This window comes from Jatropha curcas, chromosome 5 (genome assembly GCF_041381405.1).
Source record: "Jatropha curcas cultivar XTBG-Jc1 chromosome 5, XTBG_Jcur_1.0, whole genome shotgun sequence".
Lineage (NCBI taxonomy): Eukaryota > Viridiplantae > Streptophyta > Magnoliopsida > Malpighiales > Euphorbiaceae > Jatropha > Jatropha curcas.
In genome coordinates, this window is record NC_143155.1 from 19,669,058 (window position 1) to 19,690,763 (window position 21,706).

The 21,706-nt window shown below is 27.7% G+C and overlaps 4 protein-coding genes across 7 annotated transcripts; all 4 read left to right on the forward strand.

Annotated features, from left to right (window-relative positions):
- The first annotated feature begins 1,243 nt into the window (after nucleotides 1-1,243).
- Nucleotides 1,244-8,853, forward strand: LOC119370423 (putative amino acid permease 7). Its single transcript, XM_089720961.1, has 7 exons — nucleotides 1,244-1,440; nucleotides 5,742-5,978; nucleotides 6,975-7,068; nucleotides 7,405-7,619; nucleotides 7,726-7,859; nucleotides 7,948-8,175; nucleotides 8,249-8,853. Exons 1-7 carry the CDS (start codon nucleotides 1,362-1,364, stop codon nucleotides 8,648-8,650), a joined length of 1,389 nt encoding a protein of 462 aa, XP_089577087.1. The 5' UTR covers nucleotides 1,244-1,361; the 3' UTR covers nucleotides 8,651-8,853.
- Nucleotides 8,854-8,941: 88 nt separating this feature from the next.
- On the forward strand, nucleotides 8,942-9,571 carry LOC119370425 (uncharacterized). Its single transcript, XM_037638565.1, has 2 exons — nucleotides 8,942-9,410; nucleotides 9,456-9,571. The coding sequence occupies exons 1-2, from the start codon at nucleotides 8,942-8,944 to the stop codon at nucleotides 9,569-9,571; spliced, it is 585 nt and encodes a 194-aa protein (XP_037494493.1).
- A 7,515-nt stretch (nucleotides 9,572-17,086) lies between these two features.
- LOC110009639 (putative amino acid permease 7) lies at nucleotides 17,087-19,684 on the forward strand. Of its 4 annotated transcripts, none has more exons than XM_089722102.1 (6): nucleotides 17,087-17,273; nucleotides 17,354-17,587; nucleotides 17,700-17,793; nucleotides 17,885-18,099; nucleotides 18,484-18,618; nucleotides 19,552-19,684. In XM_089722102.1, the coding sequence occupies exons 1-6, from the start codon at nucleotides 17,204-17,206 to the stop codon at nucleotides 19,557-19,559; spliced, it is 756 nt and encodes a 251-aa protein (XP_089578228.1). In that variant the 5' UTR covers nucleotides 17,087-17,203; the 3' UTR covers nucleotides 19,560-19,684. The 4 variants fall into 4 exon arrangements, with proteins under 4 accessions (XP_089578228.1, XP_089578227.1, XP_089578229.1 ...); XM_089722101.1 differs by lacking the exon at nucleotides 19,552-19,684 and adding an exon at nucleotides 18,723-18,888; XM_089722103.1 differs by lacking the exon at nucleotides 18,484-18,618 and having other exon boundaries at nucleotides 19,552-19,679.
- Nucleotides 18,723-20,064, forward strand: LOC149496342 (putative amino acid permease 7). Its single transcript, XM_089722104.1, has 2 exons — nucleotides 18,723-18,950; nucleotides 19,552-20,064. The coding sequence occupies exons 1-2, from the start codon at nucleotides 18,759-18,761 to the stop codon at nucleotides 19,951-19,953; spliced, it is 594 nt and encodes a 197-aa protein (XP_089578230.1). The 5' UTR covers nucleotides 18,723-18,758; the 3' UTR covers nucleotides 19,954-20,064.
- Nucleotides 20,065-21,706: the final 1,642 nt, after the last annotated feature.

A 21,706-nucleotide genomic window follows, 5' to 3' on the forward strand; every position in this document is an offset into this window, starting at 1 on the left:
GCACAACAACCGGAAGGACGTTGACAACTGCCTTTGACCTGTTTGGGTGAAGGAAGTTCTTTTGATTTGAGTTTTGACTGTTAAGAACGTTGTAGATATTCCTAGTTTTACGTCTAGCAGTAGCACATCAAGTGTTTCCCTTCAAAGAAAAATTTTGTTATTAGGAACGTTAGTGGGTCGGTTCGAATGGTTTAAATATAATAATCGAACAAAATTTAAAATAGCGGCTTGAAAAAAATTAAATTCAAACCAATCAATAAAAAATTTCAAACCAAACCGAATATTTGATGGCAGTTTGATTTGGTTTTGCGATTTGTGCCGTTTAGAATAACAGAAATCAAACTTTCTCATTCATTTAGTTAAAAAAAAAAACTAATATCATACTAAATATGAAAATGAATTAATAAAAATCATGCCACAAAATATACGGGACTTTTTTTCCGAAGGAAAATACACATGATTTTGAATAACTATTAAAAGTTTTCAATTAATTTTTTTTATGTATATTCTTAATATAGGAAAAAAATATTATATATTCAGTAAGGTAATAATTAAATAAATTATAAATATAGAATTTAAATTTTGATTTAAGTACATCTATTTTATGTGCATATAGTTTGTGTATATACTTATTAACCTAATTTTACATGAATCTTTAACATTTGATATTTTATAAAACAATCTATAATTTATTTAATTAATAAGAAATTATTTTTTAGTTATTATCCAATATAATTAATCTCATAATTTGCTATCCAATATAAATTAATCGATATAAAGAAAATTGAATTTAATATATATATAACGGTTTGGTTTGATTTAAACGGTTTTGACTCTAAAACTGTAAACCAAACCAAAACCTCAAATTTTAAACTTTACAAAGTCAAACCAAACCATCAATCCTTTAAAATTGCAGTTTTAGATTAGTTTGGATTGATTTGAATTGATTTGGACGATTTATGCGGTTTGAAGAACGCCCTCAGTTGATGAGTGTAATGAATCCGGCCCAAATAGTTAGAAAAGGTCAAAAGATGATTTTACTAATTACTGGGAGTAAAAGTAAAATATTCTCTTTCCAAAAATTTTTCACTCAAAAATTTTAAAAAATCTGATGGCCACAGCCCCTTCCAGACCCCCTGGGTCCGTCGTTCTTTCTGACAAACAAACACAGCTTTGAAAAAAAAATTAGAAAATAAATTACTGCTAAACAAACTATAGCTCACTGTTTCAAGTTGAAACTATTTTAACTCCAAACGTGGAAGTTAAAATCTCTCAATCTCTCCCTCTCCCTCTCCCTCTCCCTCTCCCTCTCTATCTCTCCCTGTTTCAAAACAAGAAGTCAAGAAAAGTGGTTGAAGGCTATGGGAGAAGAAGCTGGAGAAGCACAAGAGACACCATTGTTGTATGATCAAGCAACAGAAACTACTCTCGAAAGGACTGGTTAGTATCCATTCTCTTCCTTCTTTAATTCTTCATCTGGGTCTTCTTCTTCTTCTTCTTCTTCTTCTGGCTCTGTTTAACTATTCAAAAGACCTTGAAAGAAAAAAGATTCAGTTTCTGAAAACAAGTATACAAAGAAATTGGAAGGAAATCTTAAGTTGGGAATTAATTTATCTTTCTTTATACACTTGATGTTATTTTCCGGTTGGATTACAAGTTATGGTTCTGAATTTCTGATATATACACTTGATCTTATAATTTTCTTGGATTCTTGTTCCTTTGCTTGGTCTCCTCTCTGTATTAATTTAATTATTTAAGATAAAAAATATGTATGCAAGGAAATAACAGTAAAGATTCACTCAAGTTATAACTTTTGTACTATATCACTTTTTTTAACTATACAGTCTATACCAAAAAAACAAAAAAAAGATTTCGATTTTCTGTCAGACAGAATTTGGTCCTTGATCAGATTATAAATGAAAATCTCTTTTCATTATTTTATCACTATATTACTTATTATTATTATTATTATTATTAATTCTATTTTTTTAATATTAATTTTTATTATGTAATAAATTTTGAAGTTCTTTAGATTTTAATTCTAGTTATTACGTAACTAATTTTATAGGTTTTTTTTTTTTTTTTTTTGCTATAAATAATATGGTTGTTCTTTCTTCCTATGCATTTTTATTTTTCGATTGCAATCAAATAACATTTATATACTGCAGAATTAAATAATTTGCAAGTCAACGATAACAGAGTTCTATTATTGTTCTTATTTATAATACATTTTTCATTATAATTTAATTTATTATTTTCATTTATGGGTATTGCAGATGTTATTAGTTATGTTAAAATTATTGTAGATGTAGATAGGGTTAAACAAACCGACTGCATTGAACCGAAAATCAAATGATATTATTCAATTTGGTTCGGTTAACTTGCTCATGATAAGTTTAGTTCTTGGTTTATTTCGGCTTCAACTGAAACTTCAAGGTAGTTTGACTTATTTTATAAAAGATAATTTAGACTTTTATAACTAAATCATACCAACCCATAGAACTTTTATTTTAAGAAGAATTGATAGAATTGAATCCGTTTAATACGATTAGGAGTTCGGTTTGAACATTTAAATTTCAGTTCGGTTTGATTTTAGATTGAAACGTAATATTTGCTCACCCTTAAATGTAGAAGTTGTTAGTTGTTAATCATTCAAAATTGTTATAGATATGGAGATTTTTAGTTGATGGATATATCATATAATGTTGAAAAATAAAATATTAATTTCAAAATCTGAGTAATGTTCGGAATGGGATATTATGCGTGACAATTAGTCTGTAGTATTATTTTTTATTATATAAAAAAAACATTAATTGAAGGTCAAAAACATTTTTTATTTTTTCATCTCTGAATCGTACCAATTTGTTATATAGTCGGTTTAAATTTCAGTACATAATGAAGAGTTTTTTTTTTTTTTTTTTTTTTTCTGTTCAGTTATTTTCTATTAAGTTTTAAATATTAAATTCTGTTTTATTCAATTTATTTTAATATACTACTTGATTTTGATTGATTTATATTTCTAAAAATTTTGAATTATTAGGTCAACGTTAGAAATTCACTCGACTGAATGCTCGCCCTATACATATATATACTAGCATTTTTTATTTCAGTCATTATATACTCCATTTTTATACTCTTTTAATTTTTTTTTATTTATATAATATTAAAACATAAGTTGTTTAGATTAAAATAAATATAATTTGTTAATTTTTATTAGACTTTACTGTACAAACTATGTTACTTCTTATGTACTTAATTTATTTTTATATAACGATGAAAATAGTCTCAAAATAAACTTCAACCTTATTCCTAAACTAATCTTTCAGTTCCTAATTTATAAATGCTCATTCTTTAAACCCTAATAGATACCTAAAAGGAAAATCAAGCAATCACTCAATTTCTAACTCCGACCTCGAATCCCAAATCAATATCTACATATAAATGTAATGAAAAATAATAATCAATCATTTTTTACCACTAGATAAAAAAAAAGAAATGAGAAGATTATGTGAATTGATAATGGTAATCACTTTGATTATATTACTTACCTAGTGAATTAGAGAAAGGAATATATGCACATACACACAAATTCTTGAAACTCCAAAAAGTGACCAAACACATAATTATATAGTTCTAGTTTTTTTTCAGTCTTTCAAGTCAAATAAATTTAAAATATAAGAGCAAAAATATTTAAAAAATTAAAAGTACTTATTCATCAAGTAAGAGAGATATAAATCTCTTACTAAATTAAAGTGATATCAATTAAAAATCAATTCAGTAACGAAAAAAGAAAATAAAAAAGTTAATATTAAGAATAAAACCCGTTTCATGACTCAACATGTAATAAGAAATAAATTATATTAAAAATTGCCAATTTGAATTTCAAAAATCAACATATGATGTTCTCCGATTGGAAAAGTCATAATTTAATGAAATTTAAAGTTGATGGACAAAAGAAAAAAAAAAAAAGACTAAAGTCAAGTTATTAAATGGAAATTACAAAGCAAATCATACTAGGATCCAATATTGTTTAGTTAATGAGTTAATTCAAGTATTTTTTTTATTGTTCTAAGTTGCAAATTTAAATAAATAAATAAATTAATTAATTACTGAAAAAAATTACATAAAAGAAACTTTTTATCATCTCCAAATAAACCTTCAATTTTCCCTACAACCATAAAAAAATTTCCTTTCTCCCATTTTTTTTGCATGGTTTGACAAAATACACATATTAAGGATTTAATCAATAAAAATTATTTTTCCCTTTTTACCCCTAATTTATTAAGATATTAATAAAAGTCATTCATTTAATCAACAATCATAAATATTTTTATGGGAAAAGTAATTATTTAAATATATAAATTTAAAAATCTTGCAAACATTTTGAGACGTCCAAAAAAAGAATAACAAGCAAATAAAATGGGATTGAGGGAATATATTTTTTTTCTTTTTTTATCTCTTTCCTAAATTTATTTTTTAAAAAATATATCCAATCAAATCATACAAACACACACAAAAAAAAGAATATACTTTTTTCTTTCTTATCTCTCTCCTAAATAAAATACTTTAAATTATAATCAATATGAAATCAAAGATTTAAAAAATAAAAAATAAAAAATTTCAAATGTCCTGTTATCATATATACTTATTAAAAATAAATTTTAAAAACATCAAACTTAAAATTTTGAAATTCTTAATTATTTATATGTTAATTAATAAAAAAATATTATATAAAAAAACATTATATCATCTCCAAATAAATTCTTAAGTTTCCTACAACCATGCAAAATATATATATATAGTTTTTTCTTTTTTATATTTCTCCTAAATAAAATATTATATATATATTCTATTTGAAATTTTATTTTTTTTAAAATATATCAAATCGAATTATACAGAAATAAAAAAGAATATATGTTTTTCTTTTTATCTCTCTCCTAAATAAAATATTTTAAATTATAATAAAAATAAAATCAAAATATTTAAAAATAAAACATAAAAATTTTCAAATGTCTCGTTATCGTCTATATTTATTAAAAAATAAATTGAAAAAAGATAAAACTTAAATTTTAAAATTCTTAATTATCTATTTATATTTATTTAAAAAATAATTATTATAAATTATATTCAATCAATTAATAAAATGTAATTTTCTAATTTGCTATAACTAAGGCTATTTTAGATATTTCAAATTTCATAAAAAGCGATATCGAAAATCTCATCGTTCCCCTATTTCCACATTTATATATAATATATATATTTATTTATTTACTGGTATTAATTATTAAGTTGAATTGTTAGTTTTCAATAGGAAAGAGATTTTCATTCTTTTAAACTTATAGATAATTTTTATTTTGAATAGAATTCTATAGAAATCACGGTAATCTTTTGATTGTCATGAAGTTACTTGCCAGGAAATTTTAATATTTAAAACTTATTTAATATCTAATAAATAATTTTTTTCATATACTGTTTCTTTGTCTACGGGCAGAAAAATTAGAAGAAGGATTTGAATTTTTTTTTTTATTTGAAGTTTTATTCAGTTGTAATTTGTAAGGGTTTGGACTTAATATGATTTATTTTATTATAGGATATTTTAAATTTCATTATAGGATATTTTAAATTTCATTAAGGGTGGTATTAAAAATTTTATTATTCTCCTGTTTCCATATATATATATATATATATATATTTGAGAATTATATAACCGCATTGACCATGAAGAAATAAATTTTATGAAGGGACGGTATGGACGGCAGTGGCACATATAATAACGGGAGTGATAGGGTCGGGCGTACTATCATTGGCATGGAGCATGGCTCAGTTAGGGTGGATCGCAGGTCCATTAACTATGGTGTGTTTTGCTTTTATCACCCTTTTCAATGTGTACCTTCTTTCCGATTGCTATCGCTCTCCTCATCCTGAATTTGGTCCTGCAAGAAATCCCTCTTTCCTTACTGCTGTTGATGCAAGTTTAGGTATGGTATAAATTAAACTTTATTTTATTAAATCTTTTTTTTTTCTAAAAAATATTAATTATTTTATACGCAATTTATATCAATTAACTTAAGATAATACGGAAAAACTAAAGATAACAAGTATATAGACTCTGAATTTGATAGTGAAGAATTATAAATTACATAAATATTAAAAAATTGCTCTAAAAATTATTTAAAGAATTAGGTAATTTTAATTACATGATAATTGATAAATTTAGGTGATTGGGATTCAGGGCTAGTCAATTGCATGAGTTGACTCGGTTCGATATTACTTCCAATCTCTCTTCCCCCTGTAGATTGATTACACCTATATAATTTCATATAAAGATATTAAAGGTTAATTATTAAAAATTAACACTTTTTTTTTTTTTGTCAAAGCAACAATCATTAACTTTTATTTAAATGTTAATTATTGAGTGACGCCACTAAGTGGCCCACTCATATATTATAATAGAAATCACTATTATATATCATAATTATATTATTTCCTTTTTCTATTTATTATTTACATTAGAAATTTAAGGAGAAAAGTGTGTGGAACTAATTAAAAATAAAATTGACATTTAATTATTGGAACTAATTGAAATATAGTTTATAGGAAATCAGATTTAATCAAATTGAATTTTTTTAGTGAACGGTCAAAAATACTTTTATTTTAACAAAAAATAATTTCGACCGAATGAATTTGTAAACTGAGTCTAGACAAGTCAATTTTTTATTTCCTCAGAATGCTTTAGTTGTTCTTTTTATATATGACATCATGAGAACGGCTGGTAAGATATTTCTTAGAAATAACATAATTGAATTGTCCAAAGGCATTTGAATGTTAGTTGCACCCTAGGCCAAAATATATAAGGCCAGAAAGGATTTAGAAGTTGTCACAATAAGGATTAATCCCTATCTACAATATAGTTATTATCAAAATGCAATTAAATTGATTATTTGGTGTGCAATAAGTTGATTTTGATGATTCAGGAAAAAAGGCTGCTTGGTTGTGTGGACTATTGGTGGAAATAAACTTATATGGAACAGGAATTGCTTATATTATTACATCTGCTATCAGCATGAGGTATGTTCATTGATGAACTGCTCCTTCTTAGGCATCTCTATGCAACTTGCTAAAATTAATTCAAATCATCTAATCACTAATTCAAGTTGCTATAGAGAGGTTTGATGCGATTCAGTTTTCATTTTAGTGCTATACAAAATTAAACATAATGACAAATTCTTGCAAACCATTTTATAATTTCATTCATTGAAAGTGTTATCTTTTTAAGTCAACAATTTGGTATAAAACCGAACCAAACCATTAAAATTAAACAGTATAAAACTGGCAGTATAGTATTTCTGAAGAATTGATATAATGCTGCTTTATTTTTCTTATTCTTCTTTTATGTGGATGAAGGGCAATTCAGAAATCAAATTGCTACCACAAAGAAGGGCATGAGGCTAGCTGTGAATATTCAGACACTTTCTATATGCTAATATTTGGAGCTGTTCAAATTATAATGTCTCAAATACCAGACTTCCATAACATGCAGTGGCTTTCATTTGTTGCTGCTGTCATGTCCTTTGCATACTCCTCCATAGGATTTGCACTTGGCTTTGCAAATGTTATAGGTAAAGTTAAAACTCATCTACCATTTATTTAAATTTTATAATTTCTATCATCAAATCAATATCAACTAATATGAAAGAAATTTCATTTTCTCTATGTAAATGACAGAGAATGGATATGTTAAGGGTAGCATTACAGGAGTCTCTGCCTCTAGTACATTGGCTAAATTATGGAAGATATCTCAAGCGCTCGGGGATATTGCGTTTGCATATCCATATCCCTTAATTCTTTTTGAGATACAGGTATTTTTTGTAAAAATATTAGTTGATTACATTACATCTCATTCGATTATAATGTAACGGGCAATATTTGAATTTGAAAACCTGAAAGGATACCTTGAAATCACCTCCGCCGGAAAATGAGACAATGAGGAAGGCCTCTACAATAGCAATCGCTGTGACAACATTTTTCTATCTGTGTTGTGGAGGTTTTGGATATGCAGCTTTTGGAGAAGATACACCTGGAAATCTCTTGACAGGATTTGGGTTTTATGAACCATATTGGCTTATTGACTTCGCTAATGCTTGCATAGTGCTTCATCTAGTAGGAGGCTATCAGGTATTCCTATATATATATATATTAATATAATCTTATTTTATATATGTTCAGCCATTGTTATTGTCTTTGGCAGGTTTACACTCAGCCAGTATTTGCAACGATTGAAAAATGGTTTGCAGAGAGATACCCAGACAACATATTTATCAACAGGAATTTCAGCTTGAAACTCCCGTTGTTGCCAGCTTTCAAATTAAACCTCTTCAGGATGTGTTTCAGAACAATATATGTAATGTCAACAACTGCGATTTCGATGATCTTTCCTTACTTCAACCAGGTGATAGGATTGTTAGGAGCCTTAAATTTTTGGCCTACAACAATATATTTTCCTGTGGAGATGTATTGTAGGCAGAGAAATATTGAAGCTTGGACAATCAAGTGGATTATGCTCCGAGCTTTTAGTATTGGGGTCTTTTTTCTAACAGCATTTGCGTTGGTTGGATGCGTTGAAGGGCTTATAAGTGCAAAATTAAGCTAAGTATCATTCGCATGATGACTGTTGTTTGGAAGGAAAGAAAAATTGCATAGCTGAATGTTAAAAGTATGTAAATAGATTGATGTTTATCTTATTATTTTAAATAGCTCAATTGTATAGCTGTAGTTAGTTACCGAGATTATAAGGTTACATATTATTATATAAGGAATCAAAGTTAATGAAAATCACATGGATGATTTCCTTCATGGCATCAGAGCCCTAATTTTTTCTCCTGCCTTTTTTTTTTTTTTCCAACCCTATTTTTCTTCTTTCTCTTTTCTTCTTTTCTCCTACATGGCCAGCAAAACTGATTTTCACCCGGCCCTTGCTGTCAACAATGTCAAACATTTCATCCCCATTACTCTTGAGATGGAAAAAGGACAATATTCATCATGGGCTGAACTTTTTAAAATCCATTGTCGTGCATATAAGGTGATTGACTATATCATTCCTCTAAAGTCGTCTAAAAAAGGCAAGGAACAAGCAGCTGAAGTCGATCCTGAGTTATGGTCACGATTACACGCCATAGTTCTCCAATGGATTTATGGCACGATTTCTAATGAGCTTCTTAACACCATCCTAAAGGCGGATACAACTGCACACCGAGCATGGGAACATTTGAAAAATATTTTTCAGAATAACAAAAATTCTCGTGTTGTTTATCTGGAAAATCAATTCACTCATGTTCATCTTGATGATTTTTCAAACGTTTATGCTTATTGTCAGGAACTTAAGATGCTTGCTGATCAACTTTCAAACGTTGGTGCGCCGGTCTCAAATCAAAGGTTAATTCTCTAGTTAATTGCAGGATTGAATGAGAATTACGATGGTGTTGCTACTTTCATTCAACAAAGTGATCCATTGCCTCCGTTTTATGAGGCACGTTCAAGGCTTATCCTTTATGAGGCAGGGGGTGAGCGTTAAACTCAATGAGTAGGGTTAGACAACCCTCTCACCTCACACATTCACACATATGATAATCATATTATACAATCACTAGCCCTCCGGCTAATTATAATTGAGCAAGCGAGTATAAATGCACACTTATCACATAAGTCACAACAGTTCAAGTACTCAAATAATGGATATTAGTCTGTAGAATCACCCATTATAAACCAGGATCATGCTCACTCCCAAAGCATGCTTTAAAATAATTTCTGGAATGATAAGTCCATGATCCTTGTGTCAAGTGTACTTAGGGAGCCCACCCCAATTTGGGCTTGACGGATCCAATCCATCTTATTCTCCTTTCTTTTCTTTCCTTTCCTTACTATTATTTTTTCTTTTCTTTTTTCTTTTAGCATCGATGCCTATCGAAACATAGAGTGCATAGGGAGGGGCCACTCCACCCACTTATGGCCCGCTAACAACGTTCTCACCATGTCTATGCTCTCACCTCAGGGTGACCCATATCATTATAATTCCATAGAACATCACAAATAAGTCATATCCAATTATAAAATTTCACATCATTCACGTAGTGTGTAATATCCAACATCTCCATATATTTCAATATATAAATATGTGTATTTGATGCAACTCATGGCATACATGCCTATATGGTATTTTTATATGTGTGCATGCTTCGTGTAAATATCATATTATTCATGTATGCATGAATGTAAAATGCATGAGTGATGTGAATTATTTAACTCTGCTCACAGTATCTTATCGTTCTTAATAGGACTATCTTTATTATAGCTTCCTTGCAGCTTTTGTTTTGTCATTCTAGAACCTTATTTAATTCTCATTCATTTATCAATTTTGGCCAATATAGTCGTTTGTCTTAACTTATCAAATTGTATAATTACTATTCCTTTATTTACTTATTTACTGTAATATATAAACTTCAATAAAGCTTATAGTCCTTTAGTAAGTAGTGTTTTACAATAATAATAATAGTAATAATAATAATAATAATAATAGTTTTAGTCGTTAGTATCCATTAATGATATAGCTAATTTAATTTAGTTTTAGTTTTTTGTTATAAGTGTTTTTGCCGTAAATTCGCAGCATTTCCTTTGTAAAGTCGGCAACATTTTCTTTATAAATCGAACTGTCCGTATTTTACATATCACAATAATAATCTACAGCACATCCATTGGACAATTCATAAAAATTTCTCATTCGCCATTGTCAACGTTTCACACTCACAATATCGATGTTTCTTTCTGTCTTTGATTAATTCATCAATAAACTTGAACTGTCTTAAATGTCAAACTCACATAGTTAACAAATCCTTGTTATCTTTAATTGATAATTTCTTTTTTTATTATTTGCTAATTTCACTAAGCAACTGAAAATTAGTCACACCGCTGATCTCTTATGATTTACTTACTACATAATCAAAATCAGTTTAATCAAATAACAACAATTTCTAATTTTGTATTTACACTAAAATTATTGAGTTGAATCTTAAAGTATACTAATCGCCGCTTGTGGATTCGAGTTCAGTGCGAGGAAACGGATATTTTGCCCACTAGGGTCTTGCCGAAACCTCATTGGCCGGTCACCGGAGTGCCGCCGGCACGACGGTCAGAAAATCATATATGCTCAGAATTCAGTAAAAATCCCATCATCCAGCTCAAAATTCAATGAGGGGCTCCTTTCTAATATCGATTTTTGGAGTTGGTCAGCCAATTGGCCGCAACTACTTCGACAGTCAACTCAAGAGCCACTGTTCATGGTGGTCTTGCAAAATAAGACTAGTCCGTTTGGGGTAGGAATCGGCTAGGCAGTGGTGGACAAGGGTGTCACGCGATGAAGGTCGGGGAGAGAGGAGTGTGAGTGAGAGTTTCCTTCTTTCTCTTTTATTCTACTTTCCTTTTTTAAAATTCTTTTCTTTCTAAATTTCTCTTTTAATTACTCTTATTCATATTTGAAACGTTATTTTAATATTTAAATGAACAATTGAGAAAATTCGTTTTTGGAGAGTTTTGATATTATGTTTTCGGGCTTGGGTCTAACTCTTTGAATTTGGACTTGGAGTTTAACTATTCAATATTTATAGCGCATGTAATGAAAATTTTAGACTTTTAATTTAAATAAAAATTTGCAGTTTTTAAAAATAAAATTACGAGTCGTTTCAGCATATAATGTAATTTCTTATTTTATTAATAAAATTTAGATTTATATAGAAAATTAATATAATGAATCAAAATTGTTATTATTATTTAACCAATAAAAATAATATTTTTACTATTTTTATCAATTTATAAACTTAATAGGGTGTTTTTGGTGAAGCTAACGTTTCTCTTCCTCGTCCGTACTTTTATATATACCAATTTTCTTGAATATGCATTCCAAGTTATTTTTACTTCGTAGAAGTAAATGTAATTTAATTTATATATACCATTTTCTACTAATTTATATAAATATTTTTTAATTAATTTTTTTGTTATAAATTATAATATTATGAAAATTTTATATTAATAAAAATCCAAGAGAATTCACAAATATAAAAAAATATTTTATGAAATAACAAAATAATAAATAATAAAATTTATCAGAAGTGATGAGTAGCTTGATTTGACTTATTATTTTGAATTTATATTGTAGATATTATATATTATAAATAGGTAGCTATTATAATAATTAATATATAAATCATTATTTTAGATATAATTTTGATATATTTCTCCTTTTTTATTTTATTAAAGTCCGCGAGCGCATACTTAATTTGAGGATTGCTTTTTTGAGAAAAAATTATTATTTTATATCAATTAATAAATATTATAATATTTTTTTTATAAATAATAATAAATTACATTTATCCCTTGTAAAATAACAATAAATAGTCAAATTAAAGATTTAATAAAAATAATAATAAAACATATTATATACTTACCATATTTAATATGTACCTTATATAGTATAATATAACCAATCAAAATCAAATTACTTTTGCGTTTTAAACAAATAAAATTAAAATTCTTAAATATATTATATTTTTATAATATTTAATTTATACATTATTTAGTATATAATATAATTTTTTAGTTTATTTAATAGAAATTAGAGTTAAATAGAAATTTAATATAATCAATAAAAATTAAATTACATTTCTTTTTCAACTGGCAAAGTCAAATTTTTTAAAAATATTATATTCTTACCATATTTAATATATACTTGATTTAGTATATAATATAATTTATTATTTTATATCAAAAAATAAATCTTATAATATATTTTTTAATAAATAATAATAAATTAATAAAATAATTAAGCAATCAAATTAAAGATTTAATAAAAGTAATAATAAAACAAATTACATTCTCACCATATTTAATATGTACCTTATATAGTATAATAAAACCAATCAAAATCAAATTATCTTTATTTTTTCAACCAATAAAATTAAAAGCTTTAAAGATATTATAGTTTTACGATATTAATAGATACAATAATTAGTATATAATATAATTTCTTAGTTTATCAAATATAATTTAGATTAAATAGGAAATTAATGTGAGAAATCAAAATTAATTATCTTTATTTGTGAATAAAAAATTTTTGAAGATACTATATTATTACCATATTTAATATATACATTATTTAGTGTATAATATAATTTATTATCTCATCCAAATAGATTTAAATAGAAAATTAGTATCATCAATCAAATTTAAATTATTTTTATCTGTTGAATCAATAAAATTAAAATCATTAAAGAAATAATTATGGTAAAATTATACATAAAAGATATGAAACCAAAAAGGTTAAAAAAATAAACAGATTCACTGAGATTCTTCAATTTTTACATATTAATTGTAGAATAATAAATTGTTGGTTTGATGTGATTCACATGCCTATCTTGCTAAGAGGTTTTTTGGTAATTGCCAACACTAATTTTAGAACTCGCATCACAATATAAATATGCAATAATGCAATGGAAATTGAGGAGAGAGGAGCTAGAAAGCGTGTGGTTTACTTGCAGAAGAGAGCTTTTATGGTGGTGGAATCTGCTACTGCTGCTACTACTGTAATAAGGTACTATTAGACACTAATGATTTCTTTTATTTCTGTATTTTTTTTGTATGGTTATAAAGCTTGACAGCAGTTTGAAGAAGGAAAAAAAAAAAAAAAAAAAAGAAGAAAGATTAAAGCTGCTAATGTCTTCTTTTTCCTACTAATTGTTTTCTTGAAATAAACTGAATTAGATCGGTCTAAACTTAATTTAACTTAATTTATGATTCTAATACTGTTTTAAATCTTTTTTGGTTTTCAAGATCCGTGTTTTAAAACCTGCTGATCCAATTAATCTAGATTCGTATCGAGTAGATCCATAAAGGGGAGCAAAAGACTCTCTTTTAAATATTTAAAGAGACTTCATACTTAGGTTTGGTTAAAGAAGAAGAGGTCCCTCCCATCTCACCCTTCAAAGGTTAAATCTTTAATAGTTATTATTCATATTCCCTTCAACAAAAAAAAAAAAAAATTATCCATATTAAAAAGAAATGAAGCTCAATTTGTCTTCTGAACTTGAGACAATATATTATTTGCCCAAAAATTAACTTTTGATACAATTTGCCCCTTGAATTTCCACCTAAAAGAATAAAATGCCTATATTTTTAAGAAAAAAAATTTTATTTTATAGTTTTGACTAATAAAAATTACTTTAAAAATTTTAAAATTAGAAAATAAAAGGTTATTTAAAAATATAATAATAATTATAAAGATTCACGGTATTTGATTTTAAAATAATTTAACAAGTATTTGATTTACAAAAATATAGAATTAGAAAAAGATTTGATCATATTGAAACATTTTGTTGGAAAAATATTTTTTATATTTTTGTTTGATTATTTTTTAATTATATTTGATTTAAATTAAATATTTAATTACTTTTCAATCATATTTGATTTATATCAAATAATTTGTTTTTGAAATAAAAATTGAGCATTTTGTATTTTTGGTGCGAGTTCAAGGGTAAATTATATAAAAAGTTAACTTTTGGACAAATTGTACGTTTGTCTAAGTTTATGGTGCAAGCCTTATAGTATATTTTAAATTAACAAATTGTATATTTCTTATTTTTAATTTCATATTTGTTAACTTTGTTAATCTAAGTTATTTTGAATTTGAAATAATTTGGGTTCCATCAAAAAAAAAAAAAAATTCGATTCATGAATCATTTGTGGGATAAAATTTGTCTACACTCGATTTGATACACCAACATTAATCATATATTTTTTTAAAAGATTATTCCTATATTGATTGAGGTTAATTTTTTAATTTGACTCAGACTGATAATTCAAAATCGATGCGGCTCTATTACCGTTGAAGAAATATAGATATATTTTTCCATTATATAAACTCCACATCTATTCATGGCCATCTATGTATTCAAGGAATTTTGAAAATTATTTTATAAGACGAACAAAGTGATGTGAGTCATCTTCCATTTAGTTGCATATATTCTTCTTATGTCATAACATTGTTCATATTACTATTATTACTATTATTACTACTGAATAAAAGGACGCAATTTGAAATCATGCTAAGCAATTTTAATTTTTAGTGTTCTATAATTGAAGAAATGACAATGATAGAGAAATTTTAACTGTCAATTACTACTATTTTGATCAAAATCATGCTTTCTACCAAAATAAAACTTCAGGGGAAGAAACGTAATTTTTTATATTTTAAAAAGTAAAATGTACGCATAACTATAATTATAAAACTATTTTCATTTTTAAAACCGTCAATTTAAAGTTTAGATTATAAAAAGGGTGAAATGGAATTGGACTGCTTTTACACTAAAATTATCAATTCTAATTTTAAAAATCAAGAATTGGAACCAATTACAGATTACGGTTTGGAATTGGAAACCATTCACCACAATCTGATTTTGAGTTTGACCAATTTCCATTTTTATTCGTTTCTGTTCTCACACCCTGCAAAATGTAATTTTTTTTTAAGATTTTTTTTTTCTGAATTTGAGGGCGGTGGCCCCCAAAAACTAGCTGGATTCACCCTTGGCGCAAATAAATTATTATTATTATTATTTGATTAAAAATTCAGTTTTATAATAAGTTTAAGGAAAAGAAGGAAAAAAAGAACACATATTTACTACTTAATTGAAAAGGTTTGTTGTTAATTTTATTTGACCGTATTAAAAATAAACGAAAACCTATTATAGGTATGCATAACTAACTAGTTCTGATATAGAAAATAAAAATATCTCACATATCCTCCATGCTTGGCTTGTAGGGTTTCTTTCTTGCATCGACAAAATGGATTCCATGAATCTTCCTGATAGAAGAAGACTAGTCAGTGGCCATACATCCACCAACCAAACAACCCACCAAACTTTGTGCTATGTAGGGCTAAATTTTCAGACAATATCTGTGCAAAAAGCTGACGATCTCGGTTTGGAAGAACTAATATATAGTGACTAACAGAAGTTACAATTCAAATGACAAACACATTGAATATATCTGTTGAAGATTTCATATATAGTCTAATATGTGTGTGCGCAGTGTTAATCTTAGACCACCTTCTTTTTTTTTTTTTTTTTTTTTTTTTTTTCTGTATCACGAGGTATTCTGATATAGACCAGGAGATAGTACAAATTTTTGTTCTTAAGAATTCATTAAGGAAAGGAATAAAAATAAGCCAATTTTGACAGTTTTTAGTTAAATAAGAATGCTAATGATGCTTTTATAAATACTTCTGAGTTCTCCCATGGCTGTCGCCATGTATAAGTACTAAGTAGGGCTTGACATGGGTTAATCTGCTGCTCAGGTGCTTCATCTCTGTGTTAGTTAGTTAGGCCAGATGGATTGAACTAGTCTCACATGCAACGTCCCCAACATACATATGCAAGATTATATCTATTATATGTATGTGATTGATCACACCTAACTCGCGTGATTGAGTAGTTCATAAATGTTGTTTAAATTGGAAGAATATTTACATCTTATTATTTGTTTAGAAAATAAAATACTGAATTTAAAGGGTATGATTGAAATAAAATTAAGTGAATTAAATTCCATCATTTATAAAAAATTATAAATTTTAATAATATATTTTTTTCTCAATCAAATATTCAAATTCCATCGCTCAAATTTCATCAATCAAAACCAACTCGTAAAAAAACTTTATTGAAAGAGTTTAACAGCTGGGATACCTCATGTGGGACAATGAAAATTGAATTTAAAATAAAATGTAGTTATACAGAAAAGTTGCTATTCATTTTCTTACCATGATGTTAACAATTTTCTTACCATGATGTTAACAAGTCGTCGGTATCAGAATGGCATTTTCCTGCATAGTATATATTGGACTCTTCTACCAAATGATAGCCACATGCTTAAAGTGTGCATTGACGAGCCAAGATTGTCTCCTACTGCAGAAAGTCAGGACGTTCTATCACTAATATTGCTTCTGCTGCCTTCAAACATTTCCTAAGTACCAACGAGAAATTATTTGGTAAGAAAGATGTTCCACATATTTCATTATTGCTATTTGGATATGGTTCAGAGTTAAAGCTTTCTATACAGGTAATAATAGCCTTCGGTGCATATTTCATTTCCTTCTGTCAGTTGAACAAGCATGGCAGTTCAAAACTCTATGGAACTAGCAAGTAGTTCTTGTGATGATGATGGGCATCCTTCAAGAACTGGTAAAGAAAATCTTTTCTTATTTTTTGGTTAATTAATTCATCTCAGATTGAAGTTCGAACTTTTATTTTTCCCATATTAGGAAACTTATGGAGTTGCGTAGCACATATAATAACTGCTGTTATTGGGTCTGGAGTACTGTCATTGGCATGGAGTACAGCACAGCTAGGATGGATTGCAGGGCCAATTGCCCTTCTTTGCTTTGCAATTGTCACCTATATTTCTGCATTCCTCTTATCAGATTGTTACAGGTCTCCTGACCCAGTAACCGGAACGCGAAACTACTGTTATATGGATGCTGTCAGAGTGAACCTTGGTAGTGTATTGAACATTTTCTTCTGTTTTTCCTGTTTCTTTCTTTTTAATTTGGTTTAATCATTAGAGGGTGATGTGTTGTTTCTAGCTAATTTGATTTAGTGATAGTTCAGGTAAGACGCAGACATGGTTTTGTGGCTTGCTTCAATACTTAAGCATGTATGGGACTTGTGTTGCTTATGTTATTACTACTTCAACCAGCATGAGGTACTTAATCACTTCCTCCCAAGTACTTAATTACTTAATTAATATTAGGGTTTTGTATCTTACAATTTCTTTTGTTATTTCATTATTGTAGAGCAATTCAAAGGTCAAATTGCTATCACAGAGAAGGGCATAAAGCTGCATGTGCATATGGAGATAATTTCTTTATGCTTGTAGTTGGACTTGTTCAGATAATAGTTTCACAAATACCAGATATTCACAACATAGAATGGCTCTCAGTAGTTGCAGCTATCATGTCCTTTGCTTACTCTTTTATAGGTTTTGGACTTGGCTTTGCAAAAGTATTAGGTATGAATTTTCCAATTTGGCCTCTTATTTTTCTTTGAAATAAGGTTTTTTGAATTTAAGCATCTATTTCTGTTCTCATTTTAATTTCAAGATGAATCAAATAAGTCTTAGAAATTTACAAAAACCACGATAACTAAGCCTTAATTCTAAATTAGTTGGGGTTGGATATACGAATCATTTGTTTCCATTTCGTATCGTGTATAGTTAAATCTTGACCTAATATCAAAAATCAATTTAACACTCTCCACCCACATAAGCGTCTGCGTAAGATATGGCCAAATTATCTCAGATATTTTTCTCTTATTTTATCTTGGTAGACTAAAAAAATTAAAATAATTAATAGTTCAGTAATCGAGTATTCATCGAATACCTTACAAATTGTAGAAAATGGAAGGATCAAGGGGAGCATTACAGGAGTGCCAGCTGCCAATGTTGCTGATAAACTATGGCTAGCCTTTTTAGCACTAGGGGGATATTGCTTTTGCCTATCCATACTCACTCATTCTTCTAGAAATTCAGGTTTGGCTTCTGTTGAATTTTATAATTCAAATATGGCAGATTAAATTTTTTGAGGTTTAGCTAAAGAGACAGAAAGTGAGAAATAAACTTTTAATTAAATGAAGGACACACTGAAGTCACCTCCTGCAGAGAATAAGACAATGAAGAAAGGATCAATGGTTGCAATTTTCATTACCACTTTCTTTTACCTCTGCTGTGGATGCTTTGGATATGCAGCTTTTGGTGATAAAACACCTGGAAATTTTTTAACAGGATTTGGGTTTTTTGAGCCTTATTGGCTCATTGACTTTGCAAATGCTTGTGTTCTTATTCATTTGGTAGGAGGATATCAAGTACTCTACTTCATATCAAACTCTTGGATTTCCTATTTTGCTTTGTGAAATTAAAGTTTTAATGTGGTTGTCCATATTTTAATCCTCACAAATATTGTTATATTTCCATATTGTTTAAATTATTTTTTTAAAAAAATAGTGTTATGTTTAAATATTCATTAGAGTTTATTAGGATGTGATTTACTATAAATTTAATACTATGTTTTAATTATAAAAACTTTTAAAACATGCCATAAATTGCCAAGTGGTGCTTCTGTTAGTTTTCTCACTTATGTGGGAGTTCTCGAATTTGAGTCCTCTCAGCCACAGTTATTTTCACCAATTTGATGAGCCAGCCAAGGAGTGAATTTTGATAAAATTATTCATTGGATTGCAAAATTCTCAGTCCAAACATTGCCATCTCATATTTGGTGCAAGTACAATTAATTTTATAACATTAAAAATATGTTGAATTTTAAATTAATGTCCATTTATAAAAGCATGAGAATGTAAAATTTGTGAATAAAATACATATAAGTTGAAAAAATTCATTTGTACCGAAGAAGCTCTCAATAGTTCTGCTTATGGTTTTGAAGTTTCATTATGTTGGTAAATTTTTCAGATATATAGCCAGCCAGTGTTTTCATTTGTAGAAGGATGGTTTTCCAACAAGTATCCAAGAAGTGGGTTTGTGAATGAATTTTATACCTTTAAACTTCCATTGTTCCCTCCTCTTCAAGTGAATCTTTTAAGGGTATGTTTCAGAACAGCTTACGTGGCATCAACTACTGCTATTGCAATGGTCTTCCCTTACTTCAACCAAGTCTTAGGAGTTTTAGGAGCATTGAACTTTTGGCCGTTGGCTATATATTTTCCGGTGGAAATGTACTTTGTGCAGAAGAAAATTGGGCCTTGGACAAGAAAATGGATTGTCCTTAGAACATTTAGTGTTGTTTGTCTGCTTGTCACAATTTTGGGCTTGATTGGGTCGATTCAAGGCATTATCAGGGCAAAATTAAGATAAACAATCTACGTTGCCGCGGCTAAATATTTATGCATTTTCAAAACATGTATAAAATGTCTGTATTGATATATTGACATATGATACAAATATTTATGATACATATGCATTTTTTGCGAACTGCATCATTTGTAGTATTGAAATAATGTTGTACACGTGTCATCATATAAAAAGCACGAGGAGCAGATTACAATTATAAATATAGGGGGATAAAGGCAGACGTTTCACTCCTATATTCGTTATAGCCTCTAGATTTTCAAAGCTCCCCTTAATTTTCCCAAGAAAAAAAAATATTATAAGTTTTGGGTTTGCAATTGTGTACATGAACAGTAATTGAGATTCTCTACATAATTTCTATCATTATGTATTGCTAAGATAAAATATATTATTGTTGCTAATAATTATGAGTGACATTGCTTGAAATTTTAACAAATCAATCTTAAATAAATTTTTTGAGCTCCACATCATATTTTTACTCACCCATATTCCTATATATAAAGTTACATATATGAATGCTTAATATATGAATTACAGCATCAATTTTATAAGAAAAGTCTTATGAAATCTCTAATTTTTAACTTGACTCGTTAAACAGCTCAATTTACAAAATTATATTTATAAAATACTTCAATTTCTAAAATCTCAACTAGTTAATATAAATTTAGATATTTCAACTGTCGTGTTGCATTCACTAAGTAAGATAATATATATATGAATTTTTAAATAATGATTTTCACGTTTTTAATTTATAAGTTGAAGAAGGTTTTAATAGAATATAAATATTGTAAATGCCACTAAAGTTGGATTTTCATTTATACATTTGGCCATGTCTATACTCACTCATACTCAAACAACACATTGAGATCATCGTAGCTTCATATATCATGTCTCGTTGTTCATTGGCTGAATATATAATTTAACCCCTCAAGTTTATTAAAATAAATAAACCTTGTGTCATTTTGAACTTTAAAATGAAATTTGTAGTATCTTTGTTTAATAATTTCACATCTCGTCATGTTAAAAATAATAAATTTTTAAAATTTTTGGCTTTTACATGCAAAATAGTAATTTAGTATGTGGTTAGTACAAGTTTTGAAATAATAATTTTTATATTTTTCAATAATCCAATAAATATTTAATCGATCTAATTTTATAAATTGAGGCGTTAATAAATCAATTAAATATATGTAATTTTATAAGTAGAAATATTCACAAAATGAAATTTCAAGATGCTACAAGATTTTTCATTTTCATGAAAAGTACAAGATCAAAATTTACTTATTTAACCTTGGTTCAAACTACAAAAATCAACTTGCTTCAGGCCCAGCGCATACTATTGTCACCATGGAGGCTGTCTCTCTCTGTCTGTCTGTCAAAAGCAAAACTACCGAAAAGACGTTGACAACTGCCTTTGACGTTTGACCTGTTTGGGTGAAGGAAGTTCTTTTGATTTGAGTTTTGACTTTTAGGAACGTTGTAGGTATACCTAGCTTTACATCTAGCAGCAGCAAGCACATCAAGTGTTTCCCTTCAAAGAAAAATTTTGTTACTAAGAACGTTAGTGGGTCGGTTTGAATGGTTTAAATATAATAATCCAACTAAATCTAAAATAGCGGTTTCAAAAAAATTAAATTCAAACAAATCAATAAAAAATTTTAAACCAAACCAAATATTTGATGGCGGTTTGATTTGGTTTGGCGATTTGTGCTGTTTGGAATAATAGAAATCAAACTTCCTCATTTATCTAGTTAAAAAA

Coding starts and splice junctions, on each gene's coding strand:
- LOC119370423 (XM_089720961.1), top strand. CDS start 1,362: ATGGGAGAAGAAGCTGGAGAAGCACAAGAGACACCATTGTTGTATGAT. Junction 7,620..7,725: donor TGGCTTTGCAAATGTTATAG/GTAAAGTTAAAA, acceptor TGTAAATGACAG/AGAATGGATATGTTAAGGGT. Junction 8,176..8,248: donor ATCTAGTAGGAGGCTATCAG/GTATTCCTATAT, acceptor TGTCTTTGGCAG/GTTTACACTCAGCCAGTATT.
- LOC149496342 (XM_089722104.1), top strand. CDS start 18,759: ATGAAGAAAGGATCAATGGTTGCAATTTTCATTACCACTTTCTTTTAC. Junction 18,951..19,551: donor ATTTGGTAGGAGGATATCAA/GTACTCTACTTC, acceptor TAAATTTTTCAG/ATATATAGCCAGCCAGTGTT.
- LOC119370425 (XM_037638565.1), top strand. CDS start 8,942: ATGGCCAGCAAAACTGATTTTCACCCGGCCCTTGCTGTCAACAATGTC. Junction 9,411..9,455: donor TGATCAACTTTCAAACGTTG/GTGCGCCGGTCT, acceptor AGTTAATTGCAG/GATTGAATGAGAATTACGAT.
- LOC110009639 (XM_089722100.1), top strand. CDS start 17,204: ATGGCAGTTCAAAACTCTATGGAACTAGCAAGTAGTTCTTGTGATGAT. Junction 17,588..17,699: donor TGCTGTCAGAGTGAACCTTG/GTAGTGTATTGA, acceptor GTGATAGTTCAG/GTAAGACGCAGACATGGTTT. Junction 18,100..18,483: donor TGGCTTTGCAAAAGTATTAG/GTATGAATTTTC, acceptor TACAAATTGTAG/AAAATGGAAGGATCAAGGGG.